At 49.8% G+C, this 27423-nt stretch overlaps 1 protein-coding gene across 1 annotated transcript in view; it reads right to left on the bottom strand.

The window, feature by feature from the left end:
• Nucleotides 1–5289: 5289 nt before the first annotated feature.
• Nucleotides 5290–27423, bottom strand: part of TCEA3 (transcription elongation factor A3) — a 36420-nt gene continuing 14286 nt past the window's right edge. Inside the window, exons 5-11 of the mRNA XM_073903189.1 lie at nt 26730–26792; nt 18507–18670; nt 18283–18338; nt 15238–15393; nt 9757–9903; nt 7751–7822; nt 5290–5486 (exon numbers count right to left, since the gene is read on the bottom strand). Of these exons, the coding sequence (XP_073759290.1) occupies nt 5478–5486; nt 7751–7822; nt 9757–9903; nt 15238–15393; nt 18283–18338; nt 18507–18670; nt 26730–26792 (667 nt within the window). The 3' untranslated portion in view covers nt 5290–5477. The remainder of the gene's footprint in view (nt 5487–7750; nt 7823–9756; nt 9904–15237; nt 15394–18282; nt 18339–18506; nt 18671–26729; nt 26793–27423) is intronic.

The following is a 27423-nucleotide window of genomic DNA, read 5'->3' as shown; positions in this document are numbered from 1 at the left end:
CTCAGTCAGTTAAGAGTCTGACTCTTGATTTCAGCTCAGGTCATGATCTTAGGGTCATGGGATTGAGCCCTATATGGGGCTCTAAGCTCAGCATGGAGTCTGCTTCAGATGTTCTCTCTCCTTCTGCTTCTGCCCCCCCCACCCTCTGTGTGCACGTGCTCTCTCTCTCAAAGTAAATAATAAAATCTTTTTTTTTAAGATTTTTTTTAAAGATTTTATTTATTTATTCGACAGAGAGAGAGATAGAGCAGAAACACAAGTAGGGGGAGTGGGAGAGGGAGAAGCAGGCTCCCCACTGAGCAGGGAGCCCGATGCGGGGCTTGATCCCAGGACCCTGGGACCATGACCTGAGCCGAAGGCAGACGCTTAACGACTGAGCCACCCAGGCGCCCCCCCTTTTTTTAAAGGGTGCACCTGGTTGGCTCAGTTGGTAAAGCATGCGACTCTTGATCTCGGGGTTGTGAGTTTGAGCCCCATGATGGGTGTAGAGATTACTTAAAGATAAAATCTTTTTTTTAAATATTTTATTTATTTATTTGACAGAGAAAGACACAGTGAGAGAGGGAATGCAAGCAGGGGGAGTGGGAGAGGGAGAAGCAGGCTTCCCGCTGAGCAGGGAGCCCGATGCGGGGCTCGATCCCAGGACCCCGGGATCATGACCTGAGCCAAAGGCAGACGCTTAACGACTGAGCCACCCAGGCGCCCCACTTAAAGATAAAATCTTTAAAAAACAAAAGAAAACAAAAGAGTATAATAATAGTAACCCAGTTCATGGGGTCTGAGGGTTAGTGGGACAATATAAAGTAAGCCCCTATACTTACAGTAATGACAGTAGCTGACATTCACTAATCAAGTACTTTGTGTCAGGTAGGATTGTAACGTATCCTCACAACCCTTTGAGCCAGGTGCCATTATTACCACCATGTTACAGATGAAAAAGAGAGGCATGGAGAAGTTACATAATGTGCCCAAGATACCTGGCTAGTCAATGCTCAATAATTAATAGATGTTATTGATACTGTGATACAAAGAAATCATCATCATCATGGTAGGATGCAGTGTAATTATTCAATTGTCACAGCAGTTGTGGGAGTTCTGAGAAACCTCTCTTGCGGCCAGGGGGTTAGAGACGACTTCACAGAAGAGGTGCCTCTGGGGAGGGAGGCAGGGGGAGGGGGTGACCTAGGTGAGGAGGGTTAAGAGGTACAAACTTTAGTTATAAAATAAGTAAGTCACGGAGACGAAAAGTACAGCAGGAGTATAGTCAATAATATCGTCAACGTTGTACGGTGACAAGTGGTGCCTATAATCTCTGTGGTGAGCCCTGGGTCATGTATAGAGTTGTCAAATCACTACGCTGTACACTGGAAACTAAGAATGTATGTCAACCGTACTTCAATTAAACAACAAAAAAGATGCACACCTGAGGTGAGCCTTGAAAAATGGGCAAGATTAGGACAGGGGTAGGGGGTGGGGGGTGGGGTCAGAATAGGCAGCCACAGCTGGGAAGGCCCATCAGGTTTTCAAGGGCAGGGCAAATACCTCCCATAGGCCGGAGCAAAGGGGCAGCGGAGGTGGAAGATAAGCCACCCAAGGCAGCAGAGGAGCTTGAAAGTCAAACCAAGGAGTTTGAGTTTTGTTTGCCAGTTGGAGGGAATCCGGTGGAGGAGACTGGGGGGAACGACGCTCAGAGCTGTGCAGGGCAGATGCAGGTAAGGTAGGGATGCTCTGAGCTGGGAGGCCAGTGGAAGGTCTTGGCATCAGTGCAGGAACAAAGAAACCCTGAAAGAATGCTGCTAGTGTTGGGGGAGAGCACGGTTGGACAAGGGAGGGGCAATAGAATCCGTAACTGACAAAGAGAAGAGGGCAAGGGGGAGGGTCAGAGATGGTTCTAGGTAGCGATCTAGCTGACAAACATGAAAGACAGAAGAGGGCACTTAAGAAAGAGAAGATGTGAGTTTAGTTTCAGATTAATTGTATGGAGAGGGCCAGCGTATTGAGAGGAGAAATCCAGAGAGACACTTGGTGACGTAAGTCTTAAGCTCAAGGAATCTCAGGGCTAAAGACAGATTTGGTAGGCTGGATGAGCCTACTAGGAAAGATTTCTCACTCCATATAGTCTTTCAGGTTCCTGTAAACCTTTAGAAAATATCTTCTAAGTTGGTCGTAAGATCTTGAATGTACTTTGCTTTCAAGGTCTTTTGGCCATGACATTGCGGGTGAGAAGTCCTCTCCTTCATCCCAAGCATGGTCTCTGTTTCACCTTCCCTGACCTTGCCTTTTTCCTCCCGTAAGGGAGCCATCTCCCCTCCCCCGGGAAGCCTTCTTGGTGGCAGAAGTTCATGCTAACTCCCTTGCAGCTCGCCCTCTTTGTCTTTGACATGAAGGAGGGGATGGGGTTAAATCATGAGTCCCAGGGCGCCTGGGTGGCTCAGTTGTTAAGCGTCTGCCTTCGGCTCAGGTCATGATCCCAGGGTCCTGGGATCGAGTTCCACATCGGGCTCCCTGCTCAGCAGGGAGCCTGCTTCTCCCTCTGCCTCTCCCCCTGCTTATGTTCCCTCTCTCGCTGTGTCTCTATCAAATAAATAAATAAAATCTTAAAAAAAAAAAATCATGAGTCCCAGCCAACAGGCCGTGTGCAAGGACTGTGTGACGAGGGGCACAGGGTACGGGGGCAGGGCAGAGGCCAGCCCTGCAGGACTTGTGGATCCTGCCAAACACAGTGGGGGGAAATGGAAGGCCTGAAATTTGGGGTGGTAGAGGGGGGGCACTATAACATGATCAGATTTGCAATTTTGAAAAGCCTATTCTGGTCAGTGCAGGGGAGAGCATGAACTGGAACAGGTCCAGAGTGGACACAGGAAGACCAGTTGGGAGGATATTGATGTCTGCTGATGAACACAGTCTGAGGCCTATTCATGCTTTTCTGTGTCCTTTTGTGAAGTGGAAGTGTACTGTATAGATGTGCGGACTGGAGCCGACTTGTTCTTGTGCTGTTTAATCTGACTCACTCCTTTGTAAACAGTAAGGTTATTGAGGGCGGAGATTCAGTGTTTGTACTTTTTCCTGTGTTGTAATTCCCCACGACACCAGGAACACAATGGGTATTAAGACTGTGACTACTGAAATTCACCCCACGGGGCCACCTGAAACAGCCCGAAGTAACATTTATTGACACAGTTATATTGATAATTGTTGCTTTTGGTTTCTAGACATTTGGATGGAAGATTTGATCATGCAAAGAAAAAGTTGGATATCTCAACCCTCACTACTCAAAGCATGGTCTCTGGACCAGCAGCATCAGAATCACCTGGGAGCTTGTAAGAAATGAAAAATCTCAAAAAAATAGAAAATTAAAAATAAATAAATAAATAAAAGTTAACAAAAAAAAAAAAGGCAGGGGACACCTGGGTGGTTCAGTCGGTTAAGTGTCCAGCTCTTGATTTCCGCTCAGGTCATGCTCTCAGGGTCATGAGTTTGAGCCCCACTTGGGGGCTCAGGGCTGGACGTGGAGTCTGCTTGAGATGCTCTCTCTCCCTTTCCCGCTGCCCCTCCCCCCACCCTGCTTGCGTACGCATTCTCTCTCTCAAAAATAAATAAGTAAACGTTAAAAAAAGAAAAAAAAGAAAAACTCAGACTCCCCTCCCCCCAACCCAGACCGGTTGAATCAGTATCTTCATTTTAACATGATCCCCAGGGGATTCGGGCCTAATTTAAGAAGCACCTGGCTGTGTAAACAACACGGCTCCCCACTCCTGTGGGTAATATTTGTACCTCAGGTATGCCATTTATCACATCCTGTCCGGTGTGGAAGACTGCTTATGGTTTCTTTCCCTGCCAGGCCGGGCATTCCTGGAAGGCAGGGGCTGAGCATTGTGTTCGGCTCCGGAGCTTCCATAGCATCAAGCACAATGACAGGAAGCAGAAGACCAAGGTTTTGGTCCTGGTTCTGCCACTGACAAGCTCTGTGTGTTTTATCTTCTGAGAGAAGATTTTCCGTCCTTGGGGCGCCTGGGTGGCTCAGTCGTTAGGCGTCTGCCTTCGGCTCAGGTCATGATCCCGGGGTCCTGGGATCGAGCCCCGCATCGGGCTCCCTGCTCAACGGGAAGCCTGCTTCTCCCTCTCCCACTCCCCCTGCTTGTGGTCCCTCTCTTGCTGTGTCTCTCTCTGTCAAATAAATAAATAAAATCTTAAAAAAAAAAAAAGATTTTCTGTCCTTCCAAATGACCCACCCCAAATCTGACGTTGGCAAGGCTGAAGATGGTGGCCGATTTCTATGCACCATTTCCTTCCTATCCGCCATTTCGTCTATAGGAGGAAGCACGTTATGGGTGGAAGGAGGAAGGCAGTAATCAGTTCCAGAGTGGATGAGGCCCGGGCATATAAGGAACGTGGGCGGAAGTTACTCCCAACAGCTGCCCTAAGAGGGAACCAAGGCAGACAGAAACCAGCCGCCTCCGTGCCATCACACTGTGAAGTAGGCACTCGGGCTGCTCCTATATTTACAGGTAAGAAAGTGGCTCAGAGAGGTTCAGTGACTTGCCCAAATTGCCAGGAGTTCACAGACTCCTGTACTTAGGCCATTTTAGGAAACACAGAGTCCAGGAGGCTCAGCCTGGGGCTCTCAGGAAGGCTAGGGACAGTCAGAGACTGAGACCCTGGACATGCCCACCAGACCTGCTCACAAGGCTTTTCCAGAAGGTTCTAGATTTGCCTAAAGCTCCTATAAGCCTAAAAAAACCAAGCCAATGTCATTGTAGGAGGAGCATGACAAGGCCCCTCGTGGCCCTGCAGACTTCCTCTGAAGCTCAGGCCATGGATGGAGCTGTGCTGACCAGGTTCTGAGCCCCAGGATCTGCAGAACTTGGGCATCACTGTACCCTTCACTCCGAAAACCTGAGCTCAAGAGGATCTGTTCCCTGCCTAGAGGGACCGGGTCTGGAGTCCTTAAAGGCCCCCGAAGTCAGCTATGAACAGGGGATAGCAGAGAGTCTGGGAAGAGATCTTTCTATACAGCGTGGGAGTCCCATCTGCCGATGCCAAGCAGGGTACCAGCTGTTGCACACGTGACTCTGGGGTGGGGTGGGGTAAGCTTTGTGTCCGGCTGGTATTTTTCAATTCACTAAAAGCTGAGAGGTTGGGATGTGAGGGAAGGGACTCAAAGCAAAGGACTGTCAGCCCACAGTCCAAGACATGACACCTCAGCCATGAGGCTCTGAAGTCTCTGAGCTCCTACAAGAGGTTTGTCGACACAGACTCTGAGCATCATACCCCAATCAGGCTCCCCTGTTAGCGAATCAATTTTAATAACAGATTATTAGTTTGCAAAAGAATTCTCCCTCTGATCCCTAAGACCCCACTCAGAATTCAGCATTTTTCTTCATCTTAATTTTTATTTTTTCTCCAGCTACAATGGCTTAGTGCTTTCTCTTTGTTCTTCCTCACCTTGTTCACCGAAATCCTGGCTGGCGGTTCTATCAGCAGAACTACAAAACCAAAAAGGCAATACAATTTTAGAGCTCTCCCGGTGTCACCCAAGGCAGCCAGGGGCAGGGGAGACATGAAAAAGAAGGTAGTATCTGGAGCCACAGAAACCAGAGTCCAAATCCCAGTTCTGCCCTTATTAGCTGTGTGGCCTTGAATAAATCACTCAACTGTAAAATGGGATCATAATTCTGGCCAGTGCAAGAGGCTAGCAGGTAATAAATAAGAGGAAATTCGATGCTGGGCGCATGGTGGGCTTTTAATTCATGGTCAAAAATATCACTGTGACTATCAGTTATCAGTTGGCTAGACTTTAGGCCTCCCACATGGCAATGGGCACTACCTGAAAATGTTGTCAGAAGTCATGTAGCTGCCATCTCTAGTGGGCCCTGTCGCTCCAACTAACAGGAATGAAGGAAGAGGAGCTGGATTTGGAGCATGCAGAATGTCCTCTCCCCAACAGTAATAATCACAAGAGCTACCATTTATTGAGCACTTACTCTGGGCTAAGCAATAGTACATCCTCATGATCACCCTATGAGGTAGGCACTATATATATCACTCCCATTTTCACAGGTAAAAAGCAATTCAGACAGGTTTAGTGACTTACCCAAACTCCCATAATACTGGTAGGTAACAAACTCAGAATAATAAGAATGGTGGTTTCTGTGTGCCAGCCCATAAGTGCTCAGGGCTTTTTTTGTTGTTGTGGTTGCTACAGGTTGTACACTGCACAAGAGAGCCTGGCCCCAGGGCAAGTTGGGGCTGAAACTTAGCTCCTGCCCTGTTTGCCTAGCTCTGTACCCTGGTGCAAGGCTATGACCACTTGGGAGGCAGGGAGACCTTTTTTTGATTTGACAAAGATACTGTATGAGCTATCAGCTGTTAATAACAAAGCTGTTAATGCTTTGTTTATATTACCTTCTCTAATTCCTCAAAACAGCTCTGTAGACTAGATATTAATACTCCCTTTTTATAGATGAGGAAATTCAGGCCTGGAGAGTTCAGGTCACTTAGCAAAGTCACTTTGTAAGTGATAAAGGTAGAATCTGAACCTGATGCCAAAGCCCACACTCTAAACCACTAGGCCACTAAGCTGGCCCCATCCCTAAGTGCTCAATAGGTGAATAAATGAAAAATACACCATCATCTGACTTTTACCTTAAAAAATATGGCAGTTCTAATGAGGCCCCAGGGCTATCAAGGCCCTTAGTAAGGTTGCAGAAAACTCAATCGATCAGGAATTTGGAGTATTGTCTTTCAGGGCTCCAAACTGCATGGCTTTATGTTTGCTAAGTATTTTTCAGTAGCTTAATTTCCTCGCCTGAAAGTGAGAGTAATATTGTAAGGAACATTTCTCATAGTTGTTTGCCAAGTGTGTATGCGTATATAATAATCTTCACATCAGCCATGGGAGAAAGGCATTATCATCACCCTTTTGCTCAGGGAGGTGAGTGACATGCTCAGGGCCACACAACGAGTAGGGCAGAGTGGGACCTATAACCAGGGCTCCCGAATCCCAGCCAGTCTTAGGCTCCTTGCTAAGTACCTCAGAACTTTTGGAGCACTGCCGGCTGCCTGGTGGCCCAGACATCACCCAGTGCCCATGCAAGTCAGACGGTAATGGAAACTGACATTAGTCACACGATCACACTGAGTTTTTTTCAGAAGAAGACGTGGCAGGAAGGAGCACTCTGGGAGGAGTCTTTGCTTGGCTCCCATGCCTGAAAACAAAACCTCTGTCTTTGCAGGGGCTGGGACACCCCAGATTACAGTCTTGGGTAATGTAGGGCTCTTCCAGAGCTGCCTTACGAAGGGAGGATGACCTGGGAGCTATTTGGTGGCAATGCCCCCTGACAGGGCTCAGTCTTCCTGTCATCCCCAGCTCTGGCAGGGTTCAAAGGAAGTCCCATCTGTGAAAGCACTTTGCAAAGAGGTGCAGTCCAAAGGCAGAGTGCTGTTGTTTTCCCTCCCTTCTGTGGATCTCAGGAGGCTGACTTGCATCTGTGCTCAAATGACAGACTTGCCCATCCTGTGATAAAATGTGGACTGTTCCTCCCACCCGCACTGGGTGCCTTCCAGAACAAAAACATGCACATGTGACCTCTCCCCGCCTCCCCAACAACCGTCTGCCTCTATCTCCAGCTCTGCAGACCCACTCTGCACAGGCTGATCAGCCCCCCTTCTTGGCTGTGGGTATAGTACTCCTTCTGTGGGTCAGCGGCTGTGGATGACAGGGAAGGGAGAAAGTTACGGACATACAGACCTTCCAGCGATTGCCACATTCATTGCATAAGACAAAGGTAGTCATGGGCTCATCAGCACTGCGTGTTTGCACCTGAGAGAGAGAGAGAGAGCTGGACCATTCAGGAATTCACCCCCATGCTCTAAGACCTGCCATAGCTCCCACTGTCTGTAGCAGTAGGTCCAAATCCCAGAGCTTGGCACTGCTATTCCCGACCCATTTCGGCAACTCCTTCATCACTGAGAACTCCAGAGTGTACACCTCCTCTCTCAGGCCCATCAGCTCACCTCCAGTGCCTCACTGGCTCAACCAGTCCTCTGCACTTTCACTTTTGTTCTTCATCCTTCTGAACTGATCCCTCTTCTCTTGCCTCAAGGCTCATCTCCTACAGGAATTATTTCCTGACTCACCTCTGAACACACCCTATCCGCTGACCCTCACTGGTCAGAACTTCAGGGAGCTGGAAGCACCCTTAAAGATCTTCTAGTTCGTTCCTCTATCTATCTATCTATCTATCTATCTATCTATCTATCTATCTATCTATCTATCTATCCATCCATCCATCCACCTAAGTGGGCTCCACGCCCAGCTCCCAGTGCAGAGCTCAAACTCACAACCCTGAGTTCAAGACCTGAGCCAAGATCAAGAGTCCGACACTTCACGAACTGAGTCCAGGTGCCCCTCCCCCTCATTCCTTATGTTAGAGGTGCAAGACTTGAGGCCCAGAGAGGAAAAGCAAGCTGAAGATCAGTGGACCCCTGGGACTCTTTAATGTCTTGTTTCCTAGTTTCTCACACCTTTGACCAAACCAGGCAGATGGCAGGAATCGGGCTTCCTGCGGCAAATCCCTTCCATTTGCAGATTTAACAATTACTCTTCTGATTTTCTACAGCCAACCCTGGATGAGCATGACGTGTTACTTTGCTGACACTCACCTCTGACTGTGATGTCAGCTGGGAGTCTGTGAGGGGGGAGGCGGTGGGTAGTTGCAGGGCTCCTGAGTGAGCCCAATGGTGGGCCAAGAGGGCACAGCTCAGCCCAGCCTCCTTACTGCAGAGTGGTAACACGGGAGGGACAATAACACTGGGGTTTCTCTGTGCAGAGAAAACTCGGCTAATGGGCGGTTTACTTCTGGTGGGAGGCGATGCACAGGAAACACATCACTCCACATGGAAATGTGCTTGGAAGAAAGCAGGAGGCTTGCACAAGCATCCCTGAATTCCTGAATGGGGATTCTTTGAGAGACTCCTCCAGAACAACAAGGCTGGCTGTATTTCTGCTGCAGCCACAGATTCCCGTGAGCAAGGTGCTCTTGATAAACCTTGCTTGCCCAGCAGATGGAAGAATGAATAGAGTTCTAGAATGACCAAGTACAAATTAGAATCCAAGAAGAGTGGTGCCCCAAGAACATAATATGTACAACTCAGAAACAGAGGCAGTTCTTGGGTTTTAAGTCTTTCAGAGGAGGGGGCTCCACAGCCTTTTGCGACCCCCCCCCCCCGATGCCAGGACACTGGTCTTCAGCCTTAGGACTTGGGGCTAAATACCTTCAACTCTCTGGCCACGTTGGCTCTATTACAGGCAGGCAGAAAAGTTTAGATCAGGGTTTGTTACTATCTCTGCCATTTATGACTGTCTTGGCCACCTTAGACAAAGCTGCGAAGCTTGACTCTTGCCTGGGCCTCAGTTTCCCAAGTATGAAACGAGGGAGCTAAGTTTTCTATTGCTAAGTTTTCCCAACCATCTGTGACTCTACAGATGTCCGTGCCTGGTGAGTCTGGTTCCTCCTATTCTTGCTTCAGGGCAGGCCAGAGCATGCTGGCCATGCCTCACAGACCCCAATCTGGGTGATTCTACATGCAGGAGAACATTTTCTAGAAGACACGGGTGCAGCATGGTGGTGGACCAAGACTTGGCCTTCTCTCTGCAGCCTGGAGTTTTAGTCCTTTCTCCCCATCCCCCCCACCCCTGGCTCCTCCCTAAGCTGCCTCTCCACCTCCAGGCCCCCATAGTCCCCTGTCCCACACCTGGTTATAGGTACAGTTCTTCTTCTTGCATTTGCTGCACTGGAAAAGGTCAGTGGTGGTGCCGCCTGTCTTGGCCATCTGGTGCTCACGGATTGCCTCCTGGGTCATGGCGTTCCTCAGTTCCCTCAGCTCATCGCTGGCCATTTCCTGGAGAGAAAGCAGTCTGCCCTTCAGGGTGAGAGAGTCCCAGGGGCCCTGCCCCCCACCCGGTTTCTAGAGAGCCTGAAAAGAGGAGAGGGGAACATGCTGGGCTGAGGACAAGGAGCTGGAGGGAGGCCTGGACTCCTGGCCTTGGCCCAGCTTGGAAAAGGCTATACCCAAAGAGTCTCCATCCCGCTCTGGGTGGAAGGACAAACCTGCAGGCTCTGACTGGGCCAAGAGCAGGAGGGCGTGTGTGGGAGAGCAGAAAGCAAACAGCTTCCGCCCCAGGGGCAATAGCTTGTGTACATTTCCTCAGATCTGGTGCTCACCCTGCCTGCCAGGACCTTGGGTACCTGCCTGAACCTCCTGCTTGAGCTGCCTGGACGGTGACCCCCTGATCTGCGCTGTTCCCTTTATCTTTCCGGTCTGGACTTGACCCGGTGCCTATCCAAACTGAGATCACGGCCTGCTGGGAACCTTGACTTGCTGTGGCGACCCTGACCCACGCGGGACCCGAAGCTCCTGGGTTCACATAGCTAACTGCTCCCCTGCATCACAGAACATCTTTTTCTTTAAGGTCCTATAGAACAGGGGCACCTGGGTGGCTCAGTCGTTAAGCGTCTGCCTTCGGCTCAGGTCATGGTCCCAGGGTCCTGGCATCGAGCCCCGCATCAGGCTCCCTGCTCGGCGGGAAGCCTGCTTCTCCCTCTCCTACTCCCCCTGCTTGTGTTCCTGCTCTCGCTGTGTCTCTCTCTGTCAAATAAATAAATAAAATCTTTTTTTTTTTTTAAAAGCTCTCATAGAACAGAGTCCCCCGTCTCCTGTCAGCTCACTGCAGACACTGAGTGTTTGCATTATCCAGGTCCTACCTTTATCCATCTCCCTGGCTGTCTGACTCCCCTTTAAACCTCTGCCAGAGGACAGCAGAGGAGGGGACACTCAAACTGGAGAGAGTTCTAGGTAAGGTTGGTTTAGGGGAGGAGGGATGGCCGGAGCTAATGTTAAAAGGAGAACCGGGGCGCCTGGGTGGCTCAGTTGGTTGAGCAACTGCCTTCGGCTCAGGTCATGATCCTGGAGTCCCTGGATCGAGTCCCGCATCGGGCTCCCTGCTCAGCGGGGGTCTGCTTCTCCCTCTGACCCTCTTCCCTCTCGTGCTCTCTATCTCTCATTCTCTCTCTCTCTCAAATAAATAAATAAAATCTTAAAAAAAAAAAAAAAGGAGAACCTGGCGCCGGCTAAACATTTCCACTGTTGCTATCTATCCCAACTCTTTAAACCACAGAAAACAGAGTTGGCAAAAAGGTCAAGTGACTGTAGTGTGCTGACCACTGCATCATCACCACCTGGGCTTCCTGATGAAATGCAGAGTCCTCTGAATCCAAAATCCTAAGGGCAGGCCTGGGAATCTTACTAGTGCCCTGAAGTTATTCTGGTGCATGCCAATGTGTTAAGTCCAGCCCTATTAAGTTCAAGGACTAGGTCCTAACCATGGGCAGGAGTATACAGAAAAACAAATCAACCTGGGGCCATATAAACAAAAAGCAGCTAATTTTAATTTGGGGGAAAATCCAGAGCATAATGCATTCATTCAAAATGTATTGAATGTCAATTTACTGAATGCCTTTAACTGCATTTGTGTGCTGGTGAATGGGCCTTGGCCTCACTAGTGCCCGATTTCCATAGTGTAAATGCTCCTCCCACGGCCAAATTCAAGCTACGAATGTAGTGTAACTGAGTGCAGAGCTAAAAAACAAACAAACAAACAAACAAACAAAAAAACTGAGTGCAGAGCTGGGAATAGCTACACAGGATCACCTCTCTTGAGCTGGTAGGTGCCGACTGCGGACTGCTGCTTCTGAGCCCTAAGGATTCAGATATGAAGATTTGCTTCCTGTCCCCAGGTAATGCTAATCTGGCACAGCAGCCAGGTATTTAGACAGGATTGTGAGATAGCACAGGAGGTACTTAATGCGGAGGTATACAAAGTATAGGGGGAAGCCCAGCGTAGGATGGCTAACTGCTTCGGGGCAGGGGAGGTTGTTAAAGAAGCTGACACCTTAACCAGTCTTGAAAGATAAGCAGAAGTTCCCAAGGGAGACAGCAGTTGAGAAAGAGAATAGTAGACACAAAAGATCAGGCAAGAATAACGCGTTTGGGGAAGGGTGTTTGGGGATGGGTTCAAGCTGGGGCATGTGGCAGGGGGGTCAGATCGTGGAAAGGGGGGTTCTGTGTGCCAGCTAAGAAACAGAGAACAGAAAGAACACCCACTCACCAATCCATTTACCTGTCTCTGCCCTGCCTCATCGAGGAGGTAGTGTCAAAGGCACGTGGAGTGAACACAGTGCTGTAGTAATAGTATAGTTCTATAATAAGGTGGGGCATGAGGATGCAGATGGAGCGGGAGAGGACACTGGTCCTTGTGTGTACACATCTCTGGAGGAGGAACCCCGAAGGTGAACCCCGTGAGTATGTGCTGCACACCTATGCGGTGCCGGGTACGGGTCTCAGTGCTGGGCGAGCAGCGGACAAACAAAACCCCCCTCCTCACGGGGCTGACCGTATAGCCACTCAACAGCTCTAAAGAACATCTCAGAATCAACTCCATTCTGGGATACGTCTGGGTAGAGAGGAGAAGAGGGAAGACTGAGGGAGACACGGGATGCGGAGAGGGACACCCACGTCCACGGGCATCCGCTCTCCCAGGCTCTCCCTGTCCCCTGAGCCAGGGCACAGCAGGCCGCCCAAACCCAAGCTGTTCTTTTTCTTACTGGGGCAAAAATGGTCTTCTATTTCTTATAGAAACTTCCTGCCTGGGGCCAAAGAGGTCCCCAAGGTGAAGGTCTCCACTGCGTTCGGTGCCTGGGCTGCTGGCAGAGGGTAGGGTCCTTGGTGCCTGGCCCCGTGGAGGACCTGCTAAGTTCTCGGCTTGCCCCTCTTGGTCTGGTCAGCCTCTTCATGGGCATGGGTTGACCCCCTGATTCTCTTGCTCTGTTCTAGTGAACGGTCCTTGGGTGGGGCCACACCATCCACACATCTGGCTTTGGCCAGTTACTTTGCTGGGTTGTCTCGGGCCTGTCTTTGTCTTAATCCAGACACTCAGCTCCATTCTGACCTCTAGTTTATGGGAACTTGCTGGGTTTGGCTCAAACCTGTGTCTATACCTTGCTCTTGGTTCTCCTGGGCCTGGTCTCCCCATGCCTTGGATTGCCTGGAAGAGTCTCTTGGTAGCATTCCTACAATGCACATGCATAGAGGTAGAGGGACCCCAGAGCCATGGAGTGAGGGACAGGGACGAGGAAACACAAGGCCAGGTTTCCATAAAAGTCACAGCTTCTCCTTGCAAGGAAAGAGAAGATTCTGTAAAGCCAAGTTGCAATTTGTAACTCTGGGCATACGTTGCTATTTGCCTAAAAAGATCAGATTTTTTTTTTTTAAGATTTAATTTATTCATTTGAGAGAGACCACACGTGTGCCAGAGAGACAAGCTGGGGGAGGGGCAGAGGGAGAGGGAGAAGCAGGCTCCCCACCGAGCAGGGAGCCCAACGCAGGGCTCGATCCCAGGACCCTGAGATCACAACCTGAGCCGAAGGCAGATGCTCAACCAACTGAGCCACCCAGGTGCCCAAGATCAGATATTTTGAATTAAGCAGAGAACCCCGGTTCACCTGTGCCAAGTTCCCCATTTTTATACTAAAGCCAGGGCTCACTCTTGTTTTGGGTATTTGAGGAAAGCAATGAAGAGAAGAAATGTATATACCCCCGCTACATCCCCCCCCAACATATACTAAATACCAAGTACACTGCACACACCACACACATTACACACCACACATATCACAAACACATACAGGCACACCCTTGCCAACAGTTTCAGAGGGTTCCTAGATGTCCTGAGGCACAGCCAGACTCCAGGATCCCAACGCACTTCCACTGCCCTTGTCCGGGCCACTTTGATTTAGTGGTGCTTGCACGGAATCCCCTCGATCAGCCCTGGCAACAAAGGGCCACTCATACCTGAGGGTGTACAAAAGGTGTTTCCAAGATGTGGGCTCTGAAATAAACCGATCTGGGTTCGAATTTTTATCTGCCACTGACTAGTTGTGTGTGGCTTCAGTTTTTCTCATCCATAAAATGGGGATAATTATTTCCTCTTTCACAGCATGGTGCCCAGGGTTACATGAAATGGTCAGTGACTGAGCCTATCATGTACGAATTCTGGGGAGGGCTTTACATGTATTAACCCAAACACTCACATATATTAACTCATTCAGTCCTTCACGAGGTAGCTATCATTTCTTATTTTTATTTTTTAAGGCGTGGAGCGTGGAGCCCAACTCAGGGCTTGAACTCACAACCCTCAGATCAAGACCAGAGCTGAGGCCAGGAGTCAGACGCTTAACCCACTGAGCCACCCAGACACCCCATGTTAGTTATTATTATTCTTCCTGTTTGACAGATGAGAAAACTAAGGCACAGGGAGGTTAAGTAGCTTGTCTAGGAGCACACTAAGTGTGCTAAGGGAGAGAGGCAGAATTCAGACCCATGCAGTTCTGAAGCTTGTAGCCACTGCCCATACCTCCTCGGACAGGCTGTCCCCTTTTCCTTCCCTTCTTGACCCCTTCAAGTCGGGTCAGTCCTTCCCTGCTCTAAGTTCCCATGGTGGCTCGATCATGGCACTTACCACCTCTGTACTGTACAAAGTTGAAAATATGTCTGTCTCCCCACCTTGGACTGTGTTCCGCGGAGACAGGCTCTGCTAATCTGGCTTGGGCCCAGGACTGAACGAGGCAGGAGAGGGAGGTAGACGACCAAGCAGTAAAGAGTGGGTGCTCTGGGGCCAGACAGCTTGGCTTCTGGCTTTGACATTTTCTTTTTCTCTTTTTTTTTTAAAGATTTTTTTTTTTTAAGCAATCTCTACACCCAACGTGGGGCTTGCACTCACAAGAGCCCCTCTGAGATCAAGAGTCGCACGTTCCACCGACTGAGCCAACCGCGCCCCTGGTTTTGACATCTTCTAACTGTGTGTGTAGGCAAATCAGTTAACTCCTCTGAGCCTCAGTATCCTCTTCTGTAAAATGGGGATACTAAACATTTCTACCTCAGATGCTGTGAAGATATAATTGGCCAATGAGCCTAAGGCACTTAGCACCATGTTTAATTCATAGTGGCTGTGTTCACTATCCTGATGGTCCAGAAGCCCAGAGGGATGGGGAGTCTGAGAGGGTCTGGCTGAAAAAGCCCCCAGGTCGTCTCCCCTGAGTCACAAGGCACAGACACGGGCAAAGCCAGAGGGGCCTGGCCTCCGACCCCACCACTCAACGGTCCCAGCCCCACTCTCACCTCTGCCGTCATCCTGGCAATGAGCCCAGCAGAAATGGTCCCGCTGAGCACATTCCTCCTCAGGCTGGGGTTCCTGGGGTCTTTGAGGTTGCTGATTCGGCTGCGCACCCGGTTCCGGTACTTCATGTCCGTGCTCTTGAGCTCCTGGTAGATATGTGACCAGATATGTCAAGGACCAGCGAGCTGCTCGTGGAGGGGCACAGAAGGATGGGGAGCCACTCCCTGAAGCCCGAGGAGCCCCAGGACCATCTGCTCCTCTCCTCGGACTTGTACAGGGATTGGGCACCTACGTGGCCTCTGACCTCCGAAGTGGGGATCTCACTCGGGCATTTAGGGTCAGCAACGCATCAGGGACAGCAAGCACTGTGGTGTCCGGGCCCCCAGGGATGGGCATCCTGGGTTTGTCTGAGCCTTTTATGTGACTCGGGTGAGTCACATGACTTCTTTGTGCCTCAGTTTCCTTATTTATAAAATATAGGGCTGTTATGAGGATTTAGCAGGCTACACCGCATGATGCACTAGGCTGGTGTCTGGGATATCAAGTGCTCAACATTTAGGGGCTGTTAAGTTGAAGACAGTGATGAAGATAACCCCCAGTTTTGAAGGGCCTCTGGAAGGTAGGAGTCCAGCTATCAGAGGAAAACAGATGATGAGGAGCCTCATGTTGAAGGCTCAGAGAGGTATTGCAATAAAGACCTCATTTTGTTCAGTTGTGTTCCCAACATATTCGAGCATAGAACCCCCTCCCCCCGCCCCCTCTCCTTTTTTCCCTAGAAAGACCTATTACCATGCCATGGAACCCACTTTGGGAATTGCTGGTCAGTTACTTCTCTCATGAATAGATAAGGAAGCTAAGACTTAGAAAGGACGCAGGGGCCCTTGCTCAAGGTCACAGGGCAAATTCCCGGCAGAGACAGGGCGGGAAGCCAGACGCCCCTCCGACGGTAATGTTCTCTCCTCTCACGCGGCAGGAAGTCGCCCCTGACCACCGACCACAGCGAGCTCTCTGTCCAGACAGGTCGCCCACCCCCTCCTCCCTTCCCCACCCTCTGGAGGGGACTCAGGACATGGAATCCAAAAGCCAGGGAACACAGCCGCAGTGTCTTGGTCTCCCACGCCAAGCAGGATCAGGAAGACAAACCCTTTGCTGGGAAGAGCCATATGCGAGAAAGGCTGTGGGGAATCTGGACGCATGGAAACAGCTGACTTGCTAGAAGTGGTGGGAGCAAGGTGGTGTTAGCTATTTTTTTCTGCGATTGCTGTTTTTTTTTTTTTAAGGTTTTATTTATTTGAGAGAGAGAGAATGAGAGATAGAGAGCACGAGAGGGAAGAGACTCAGAGGGAGAAGCAGACTCCCTGCCGAGCAGGGAGCCCGATGCGGGACTCGATCCAGGGACTCCAGGATAATGACCTGAGCCAAAGGCAGTCGCTTAACCAACTGAGACAGATCTTTTGGGGACCCAGAGCATTGAAGCCCCCGGAACTTATCCTCCCCCTTATCTCCCACTTTCTAAGAACAAAGAGGTAAAGGGCTTGATGCAGCTCCGATTTCCTGTCCTTCAGAAGAGGGAGGAAGGGAAGGAGGAAAGGCCAGGAGTGGAACCATGTACCAGATCACCCGGCCTTTGCTTCCAACTGGGCTTGAAAGTCAAAGGGACCTGTTTGGAGGGATGACTGCTCGGAGAGAATAAAGATGAAGCTCAGAGTTTCGCTCTGTGTTCCTGAATCATTGGGATTGATGAAAATGTACTTGGTGAGGAGTTCGATAGCCTCAGACGTGCTAGTTAATAATTAAATGACGGAGGCGCCGGGGTGGCTCAGTCGTTAAGCGTCTGCCTTCGGCCCGGGTCATGGTCCCAGGGTCCTGGGATCGAGCCCCGCATCGGGCTCCACGCTCCGCGGGAAGCCGGCTTCTCCCTCTCCCGCTCCCCCTGCTTGTGTTCCCTCTTCTCGCTGTGTCTCTCTCTGTCAAATAAATAAAATCTTTAAAAAATAATAATAATTAAATGACGGTGGAGGGGAAGTCCCAGGAAGTATGTGGGAGGATATCCAGGCAGGCCTCCCACAGGAGGTGACAGCAGGGGAGCAGGTCAGACCAGATGGCCTAGGACCCTCCACAACAGACCCGACTGAGCTCCCTAGGTAGCCCAGGAGGCTTAAAAGGGCCACTCACACCTCACTGTGACACTCAGAACCCCTCTCCCCTGGGGATTCTGTCTCCCTCCCTTGACACCTCTTTGATATGCTGTGGGGGCACAGCAGAGAGGGAGTTTCTTCCCCCAAACAATCCTTTGGTGCACTGGGCCCACATGACTTGGGTGGTCCCCTCCTCTGTCTACACAGCCCCCTTTCAAAGAGTGGCAGGATGGGTCACACGGAAAGAACTCAGGACATGGAATCCAAAGGCCAATGTTTTCAGTCAAGCTGTGGCACCCAGTAGTTCCTGATCCTCAGTTTCCTGATCTATAAAATGGAAGCAACAGCCCCTGCCTCATAGAGATTGTGAGAACTGACGGAGCAGGAAGCTATGCAGCAGGGAATCAGTCTTCAGGGGACAGAAGAGGGGAGAAGGCTGAGCACGAGGAACGCTGTCCTCCCTGTCTATTCTGACACTTGACATTGCAACCCAGCCACGTGACGACACGGCTTGCCTAGCACGGCAGTTGAGCTCCCAGGTTCTAGAGTCACACTTTCTGGGTTCAAATCCCAACTCGACCACTACTATTAGCTGTATGAGCTTTGGCTGGTGACTTCACCTCTCTGAGCCTGTTTACCTCCCTCACAAAATGAGATTAGTCAGGGAACCTACCTTGCGGGATTGTTTTCCACCTTGAACGAGGTACTGCTCATAAACAGCAAGAAGCTGGCAGGTTGCAAGACTTAATAAATGTTAGCTAGAATTAAGAACTCTGGTTCAGCGGCAGAGCAGGGGGCTGTCCCCAGAGCCCTTCCCTACCCCCTCACTGTCCCGGGTCCCTTGCACTTGGGAGACCCTTCCGCTGGACAGTCCAGGCACCCACAGCCCTGGCACAGCTCAAGGATATGATCTTCGATTTCTGACGCCATCTTGTCACAGTTGACTCCATAGTCCTTGTAATTGTCTATAAGAGATTTGGGAAATACAGGCGTCAGCCAGACATGACCTTGGCAGTGGAGCCTGCCCATACCGGGAAACGGAGTGTCCTGTGCCACTCCTGAGAGGGACCACATCTCATCGGCCCTCGGGAAGCCCTTCCCCCCCCGCCCCCTCCCAGCCCAGGCCCTCTCACCTTCGGCCTTCAAGGCTGCTGAGAGCATCTCCACACACTTGTCCCGCACAGAGTCCCCTGTGAGATAGCAGGGTGCCAGGAGGCAGACAGGAGGGGCGAAGGTTGGGGTCAAGGGGCTGCTGGGTGTTTTGGGGGTCTCTGCTTTCGATTTGCTGCTGTTTGATCTGAGGATGACAAACAGTAATAGACATTTTGACATTAAGCGAATAAAGCCTTCACTGAGCACCATTCTGGATGTTTTCATGGGTGATCTCCCTTAATCCTCATGACAACACTATGAGGTAGGTGCTATTTTTAGGTGCTTGACATGGATCATCTCATTTAATCCTCATGACAACCCCAGGAGGCTGTTGCTATTCTTACCTTCATGTTAGAGCTGCATTTTAAAGTGGATTGTAGAGATAGTCGCATTTACAATAATTTGACTCCGGTCACCCATCTGGAAGCCAGAACTGAAACCCAAGCAGCTGAACTCAGGTGCCCAGACTCTTAACCAACCACTCTGCTCTGCAGGTTACCGAACATTGTAACACTGCCCGAAACTACACTATGATCCATTAGACACCGTGCTAACTGCTCTTTCTACCCTCTCATTGAACCATTTACTCACTCATTCAGTGAATACGTATTAGGCCCTTATTCTGCAGGTCATGCGCTAGGAACAAGGGCTAAAGCAGACAAGTCAGGAAAGCTCCATCCCTCAAGGAGCTGACAGTCTAGTGAATGGTGAATTTACCACCACTGAAGAGGGCTGGCTTTTACCATGTGCCAGGCACTGTGCCAGGCACTTTAGGAACATTTTCTAATTTAATCCTCAAAGCAATCCTAGGAGGTAGATACTGTTCTCCTTCTTGTTTGCAGATGAGGAAACACAGTATTACACCATTGAGATTTGAACCCAGGTCTGTCTGATTCCAAAGTCTACTCTTAACTCCCACGATATACTGCCTAAGAATGATCTCATTTTAGGGATGTGTGGGTGGCTCAGTCAGTTAAGCATCTGCCTTTGGCTCAGGTCACGATCTCAGGGTCCTGGGATCGAGTCCCACGTTGGGCTCCCTGCTCAGCGGAGAGCCTGCTTCTCCCTCTGCCTGCCGCTCCCCCTGCTTGTGCGCTCGCTCTCTCTCTCTCTGACAAATAAATAAAATCCTAAAAAAAAAAAAAAAACCAAAAAACGATCTCATTTTGGTTTGGGTTTAAAAACCCACAAATATATATACAGATGATTGGCAGGATAACCATGTGTCCTAGCTTGGGCTGCTATAACAAAATACCATAGACTGGGTGGTTTGTACACTAGATATTTCCCACAGATCTGGAGACTGGGAAGTCCAAGATCAAGGTGCTGGTCAATTCAGTTTTCTGGAGAGAGCTCGCTTCCTGGCTTGTAGACCTTCTTGCTAGGTCCTCACATGGCAGAGAGCAAGCAAACTCTCAGGTGTCTCTGTAAGGACACTAATCCTTTTGGATCAGGGCTCTATCCTCACGACCTCATTTAGCCTTAATTACCTCCATAAAGGCTCCATCTCCCAATACAGTCACTTTGGCCACAATACACTTAAAAGTGGTTAAAATGGCTAAATTTTATGTTATGTGTATTTTGACACAATAAAAAAATCCACCTAGGAAGTTCATGAAATAAGAATAACCATAACTTGCGATATGCAGTGATAACTAATCTGTTTTATATATTTGGTAAATCAATGCATTCAAAATGATAAAATATCTTTTTTCTTACGCTGGAAAAAAAAGGTTAAAATGCACATTTTGTTATATATATATTTTATCACAATAAAAAAGCTTAAAAAAAAAAGAAGTACTGATACATGCAACCAAAAAAAAAAACTAGGCTGAAGCTCGGACTCCAACTGTTGTTGGTCCCTTTCAAGTCCTTGCAAAGAGAGTGCTGGGCGATGGAAGAGGCATCCTCCCGCATCCCGTGGTGACCTGTGCCAATCAGTATCACAATGGCAGCCCTTAATAACTGCATGGCTTAAGAAAGCTCCAAGAGGTTCCACACTGCAGTGCAATTCAGTTCAACAAATTCCACAAGGGATGGGGAGTAGGAGTTGGCCACTGGAGGAGTGGATGGGAAGATGCAGTCTTGGCAGAAATGCACAGGAGTGCGAAACCCATGGTTTGCACGGGCAATGTTGAGGGGCTTGAGGCAGCTGGAGGGTGAGGGTTGAGGGGGCTGGCGAGAAAGGACAGAACTTGTTAAGGGGCTTGTTAAGGAAGGCAAAAGCCAAAGCCACCTTTTAACTGCCTGTTTGCTATTTCTTCCTCTCCATAACCCTGAGAGTTGCAAGTTCCCGGCCCCATTTCACAGATGAGAGGATGGAGTGATAGTTGCACAACTCCCTCCCTTCCAGAGCTGCTTCTACACTACTCTTGGGGTGGGGGCCAGGCAGTCAAGAAGCCTCCACCTTCATCTCTTTCAGTAACCAGCAGGATCAGCCAGCCAGCTCTCAGGCCTCCTAGGAAAAACTGACGCGTGAGAGTTGAAGAAATGAAGGTCCCTTCCTCCACTCCAGAGTCTTAACACACTAAGCCCTTATGGAAGGTCCTAAAGGGCTGCTGCATTTCTTAATTCCAGGGAGTGCCATTCATATTGTCAGCTGGGTACCTTCTGGAGTTGTACAGTGCACAGCCTTGGCAGCTGCACCAGACAGCTCTGGAGCTATGGAAGCCCTTCTTCCCTTCAGGAAGATGATGCTGGGCTTCTGAAAAGTCAGGTCCAAGGAGTTGGTCTGAGAGTGAGGCTGACTGAGTAGCCTAAGCTTTCCATTGTTAAAAATTTGGGGTTACAAGACCCAACATCCAACATCCTGTTGGGTACTCTTCAATGTAAATTCTGCCAAAGACCTTCTTGTTCCTCAGCCTTTGCTGTTTGGCTTGAAGTTGGATGCCCTCTGTCACCACAGACACCCTTGGATCATTGGGAATTTTGTGTTCTCTGGAACCTTGAGATTCCTCAAAGGTGCCTCAGTGCTGCCTCAGGACTGAGATGGGCTGGGGAGGGAAGGCTCTGCTCTTGTAAGGTTTATATTTTGAATTACGAAAAATTTTGTCCAAAGGGATTTCTTAGCTTTTATTTATTTTTAAAAATGCAGTTTGAACCTTTCTGTTCTAGATAAACTTACCCTGGATTCGACCCAACCCTGCCTGACAAGTGAGTGGCCTGGCAGCCGGGCACAGGGCTGGGGAACCTGAGCTCCAACCTGCTCTCTGCTGGAGTCAGATTTCAGTGGGAGGGAAAGGTGTGGGTGAGGGAGGGCTGGGAAGGGTGTAAACTCTAGAGCTTAAGGGGCGGCCTGCAATCAGAAGGAATCTCCCCGCACCCGAACCTGGTCCTGGCCACTGGGCTCTCACCCATAATAGCCCAAAAGCTGGTCTCCCGGCATCCTCTTGCCCCCCTTACAATCCATTTGCCGCACAGAAGCCTGGGGAATGCTTTCAAAAACTCACAGCAGATCTCATCACTCCCTGCTTCTGACCCTCTAATGGCTTCCAATTATTTTCAGCATAAAGTCAAACTCTTCACCATGGCCTCCCAGCCCCCTGACATTGGCCCCTACCTCCCCTCTGATCTAATCGCATGCCATGCTCCCTTTCAGTTCATGGAAGCCCCCCCCCCCCCCGGCCACCGCACTGCTTCTTTTTCTTCCTTAAATACACCGGTTACTCCCACCCTGTACAGTGCCATTGCACTGGCTGCTCCCTCCTCCGGGAAGGCTCTTCCTCCTCCAGATTTGCTTAGGACTGGTCCTCTTCCCGCCAGTCAGGTCTCAGCTCCAATATCACATCCTCAGGGAGGTCTCCCCCAAACAGCCCGGCCAAGCAGCCTATTCCTGCCCTGTAACTCCCTAGCACGTGACCTCATTCATCGCCCTTATCCAAGTCTAGAATTAACTTGTGTGTTTATAAGCATTGTCTGCCTCCATCTCCAGAGTATAGGGACCGCTTTGGCTGGTTCACCACTGTTTCCAGCACCTGGAACAACATTCTGGACCAACACTTGATGAATCTTTGTTGAGTGCATGAATATAAGATGGGTTGAGGGAGCTGGCCACAAAGAGATGAAAGGCACATCCAGGGGGCCTAGGTAGAGCTGAATTGGGGGGTGACAGGTCCTCTTTGGAAGGCTAGTGACCCTACTCCTTGGGATTAAGAGAGTGATCTCTCTCTGAGCCAGTGTCTGTCAACTCCCACCACCCAGGTCAGCCCATCTCCAACTGTGATGGAGCCCCAGATTCTTCCTGGCGCTGGCCCTCACTGACCTGCGTGTCCCATCACCATATCCTCAATGTCTAGGACTCACCAGTGGGGACCCTACAGGGGAGCCTGGAGCATATGCTGCTTGGAAGGACGCATGATAACAAACAACAGCTTTTGTCTGGGGAATGCCTACACTGAGGTGGTATATTTATTAAGAACCCAAGCTGCTCCAGAGCTGAACTCCAAGGCTCAAGGCCTGACACCACCACTTTGTAGCTCTGTGACCCTGGGCTAGTAATGGGGATGACAACAGTACCCATCTTACAGAGTTTCTGAGAGGATTAAAGCACCGAGGAGAATTCTAGTACTGAGGGGTGCCTGGGTGGCTCAGTCGTTAAGCGTCTGCCTTCGGCTTAGGTCATGATCCCGGGGTCCTGGGATCGAGCCCCGCATCGGGCTCCCTGCTCGGCAGGAAGCCTGCTTCTCCCTCTCTCACTCCCCCCTGCTTGTGTTCCCTCTCTCGCTGTGTCTTTCTCTGTCAAATAAATAAAATAAAATCTTAAAAAAAAAAGAATTCTAGTAATGAAGCGTTAGGTAATTTACCTAGTTTGCCATATTAAGTGTGAGTATTATTACCAAGCATTATGCACTGATTGAGAATTTATATGGGTTGGGAAGAGTGTTAAGCATTTTGATACCTCATTTAATCCTCATAATGACCTGGAAAGGGGGTCATAATTATCCCCATCTTACAGATCAATAGACTGAGGTTCAGAGAGCTGAACTGACTTGTCCAAGGTCATCCAACCAGCAAATGGCAGAGTTACACCACAAACCGAGATCTGCCTGCCTTCCAAATTCTTTTTTTTTTTTTTTTTTATTCATGAGAGTCAGAGAGAGAGAGAGAGGCAGAGGCAGAGGCAGAGGGAGAAGCAGGCTCCTTGCCTAGCAGGGAGCCCGATGCGGGACTCGATCCCAGGACCCCGGGACCATGACCTGAGCTGAAGGCAGACGCCTAACCATCTGAGCCACCCAGGCACCCTCCAAATTCTTTTCAACACATCTCACTGTGTCCCTACAAGGCAGAGAGTTTTCCAGGGTCCCCCAACCCAGGCTAGGTTAGGCTGCTTGTTGCCTTCTTCCCCCCACCTTCCGGGCAGGGCACTCCCAGCCCTGGTCCCTCCTCTTGGCTAGGAGCTGGCTGGCTGGCTGGTATTCCCGTCTTGGTGCATTTCAGGCAGCCAGGCTCATTTTGCTTTCAGTGCACACGATTGGAAGTGCGACAAATTGCAGAGAGGGCATCACTGGCGGGAGTGGGGGTGGGGCGTCGGATTTATCAACAGCTTCCTTCTGCTCCCCGGATGTGCCACCGCCAGCTCCCCCAGCCTGCGATCTGACATCACCAAGCCCTTAGAAAAAGTCTCCCGCCCCAGGTCGGAGCTGAGGCACCTGGCGGCCCACTCGGGGCTCCTGCGCGCCACCTCGAGGACATTGCGGTTACTACACCGCCAGGCAAGCCTAGCTGCTGGGTGAAAAGTCAACAATTCAGACAGCTGGGTCCTAAGGGCAGTTGGTAAAGTGCAACCTTCCTCCTTGTCACAGTGGTGCCCTTCGCGGTCTGCTCCCTGATGCCCCAGCTACAGTTCCCAGAGCACCACGCTCACTCATATTACTACACCTTTGCATGTTCCAGTCCCACTGCCGCGCAAGCCCTCTCTTGACTTGTCTACCAGACAAACTCCTTCTCATCTTTCAATTCTGAGCACAAATATATTATCTTCCATGATAATGGAAGTTATATTGAGACTCTCTTCCTATGTTCCCATCGAATGTTATACCTTTGAAAAACATTAAAAAAAAGCATTTGGAAAACAAAAACAAAAAGCATTTTGGTGTCTGCCTCTATGTTAGTGATTTGCTGTATAAAGGCAGAGATCATGAGTTTAAATCTTTGCCTGGGCTTAGAGGCTGCACCTGGTGGGCTCCAAATGTATTTTGTTTGCCCTACTGTGTCTCAGAAAAATATGAATACATTGTCCACATTTAAGATTGGGAGTTTCATATGAACATCTAGATGTCTAGCTTTCCTTAAAAAATAGGAAGACAAGGCATGCCGGGCCTGCATTTCCAGCAACAGACAGCTGGGCTGGATAGTGAGTGCCCCCTTCAGACAGACAGGTACCCTCCAGTCTGCCGTGGTCTCCAGTAGTCACCTACTGTGTGCACATGACCTTGGTCTTTGGAGCATGTTAGGGTTTGCAAGGAGGTGCTCAACAAACGTGCTCATCAGATGGATGGAAGGATGGATGGATGGAGGAAAAAGATGAAATCGAGAGGTAGAGAGTGCAGGAAACAGTCTGGGTAGTAGATGAGGTGGATTTACAAGACTTGCTTGTGTTTCTTTGGATTCCCCACCCCCAATTTGGAACCAGCAGGAAATGGCACAGCTGCTCTAAGGACAAACATATTCTGCTTGACTGACCTTCAGAAAAAGAAAGGATTTAGAGGAGGGAGTCAGGAGACTTCAAGGTCACAAGGCAAAGTCATGAAAGGAATATGGAGGTATAAATCCTTACACAAACACGAAATGTTTTTATTATAACATCACACCCAGAACTGGACTAGTGGTCAGTGTTTCCTTTTGGGATAGAACAATCCTTCATTATGCAGGGTTGTCCTTCATGTTCCAGGACATTTCGCATCTCTGGCCCCTGCCGACTAAATGCTGTCGTGCTCCTGCCTCTCTCCCATTGCAGACTGAATGTTTGTGTCCTCCGTAGAGTCGTATGTCGAAGCCCTAACCTCCCCCCGGACCACAGCGCACGCTCTCTATTTCAGTCACAATCTCTCCTTAGCGATCTCTTCAAGGTTTATGGCTTCAAACAATCCATACTAATGAGTCTGAAACTTAGATTTCTAACCCCGACGTTCTTCCTGAATTCTAACTTGGTATAACAAGTGCCTATTCAACTTCTCCACCTGAATGACTAGGACACCCCTCCAACCCGACACTTCCGGGCCTCAGCTCTGCATCACCTGCGGCAGCCTGATTTACACACGGTCTTCCCCATTCCACCCTTGCAGGGGCTCAAGAGAAAAGTTTTGGAGTCATCTTGACTCTTGATATTCTCTGCTACCCCTCCTCCCCAGTCTGTCAGGAAATCCACCGTCATATCTTGCCTGAATTATTGAATAGCGTCCTGGCTGGGCTCTGCTCCCGCCCTTGGCCCCGACAGCCCATTCTCAGCTCACAGCCAAAGGCATTCGGAAAAATTCCCTCTGGTGATTCCTGTTCCAGAGCCACAATTCTCTCGCCTCACTTACTCACTCCGGCCCTGGCACCTCCCTGCTTCTTGACCCTGCCACCCAGGGTCCTGGGCTTAGAATGACCCCGCTATCTGCATGGCTAATGAAGGGTTTGTTCAAAGAGGGCTCTCTTGACCACCCTGATGACCATCCTTCCCAACCCCCCTCACTCTGCTCTGTTGTCTCCACAGTGCGCGTCCCCTTCTAAATCATTGCCTGATTTACTTATTCTGTGGATTCCCTGTCACCCCTTATTAGAATATAGGCCTCATGACCGTAGAGATTTTTCTTTTGTTCATTGCTGTATCCTTGACATCTAGAACAGTTCCTGGCACATAGCTGCCCCTCAATAAATATTTGATGAATAAATAACTCGATGACTTATGCCATTTCGGGTGACTAAAGCCAGAGATCCCACTCCAGGGATAAGCTCTCAAGACCTCTGTCCTCACTGGGTTCAACCTGACCTTGAGAATGTTCCCTGGATATCGATGGGGCAACAGTGACTCGTCAGCCACCCCAGTGAAGGAGCCATCCCTCTGATTCAGGGTCCCATTCAGTCTTACTGTGTGGGTCCTAGAGTTGGCAAGCAACATAATGTTTGAGGCTTCCTCAAAGAAGCCCCAGGGCTTCTTCCATGAAAGCAGAGATGGGGACACATGCTGAACAGGACTTCTGGGACGGAGAAGCTTTTTTTACCTTTCCATCGATGGCCTTTTTGGAGAGGAGCTGGTTGAAGACTTGGAGTCCACAGAGTCTCTCCTGAAAGAAGAGAAATTGGAGATGAGATTCTTGTAAGCTAGCACCAGGACTGATCTAGAAAGCTCAGAGGCTGGGGAGAGAGCTTCTGGGAGCCAGGCCTGCTGGGCTGAGAGTGATGGAACCCACCTGGACCACGGCTGTCTGGAGACGAAGCTGCAGGTAGTGTGGGCTGCTCACCTGCACGGACCCTCCAGCAAATGAAGCAGTCAAGGGAAGGAGGCCTAATACGTGCCGTATACATTATGTGTATTATGCCATGTATTACTATTGTTTTTTTGGAAAGATTTTTATTTTTAAGTAATCTCCATACCCAAACTGGGGCTCGAACTTACCACCCCCACACCTTTAATTTGCATTACTAAATATTAATTATTAATAAATAATTCTCAGCAGGCTCCCCTCCTCCTTGCTGTCAGGCAAGCCTTGGCTAGCTGGAATCCTTGGAGACTGGCATTTCTGGGACCGCCTAATCTCCGGAGGAGCCGAGGAGTGGAGATCAGCTTTAGTCTCCCCTGCAGGCACCTTACTTAGGAGAAGTGGAGAGAGGCACACAGATTTTGGAGATAGTAGAGCTGTGTTAAATCGGCAAGTGAGGGGCGCCTGGGTGGCTCAGTCGTTAAGCGTCTGCCTT

This window comes from Callorhinus ursinus, unplaced genomic scaffold, assembly GCF_003265705.2.
Source record: "Callorhinus ursinus isolate GAN/ISIS: 27379988/994484 unplaced genomic scaffold, GSC_fseal_2.0 scaffold18, whole genome shotgun sequence".
NCBI lineage: Eukaryota > Metazoa > Chordata > Mammalia > Carnivora > Otariidae > Callorhinus > Callorhinus ursinus.
This window is presented reverse-complemented; position numbering and strand designations above follow the sequence as displayed.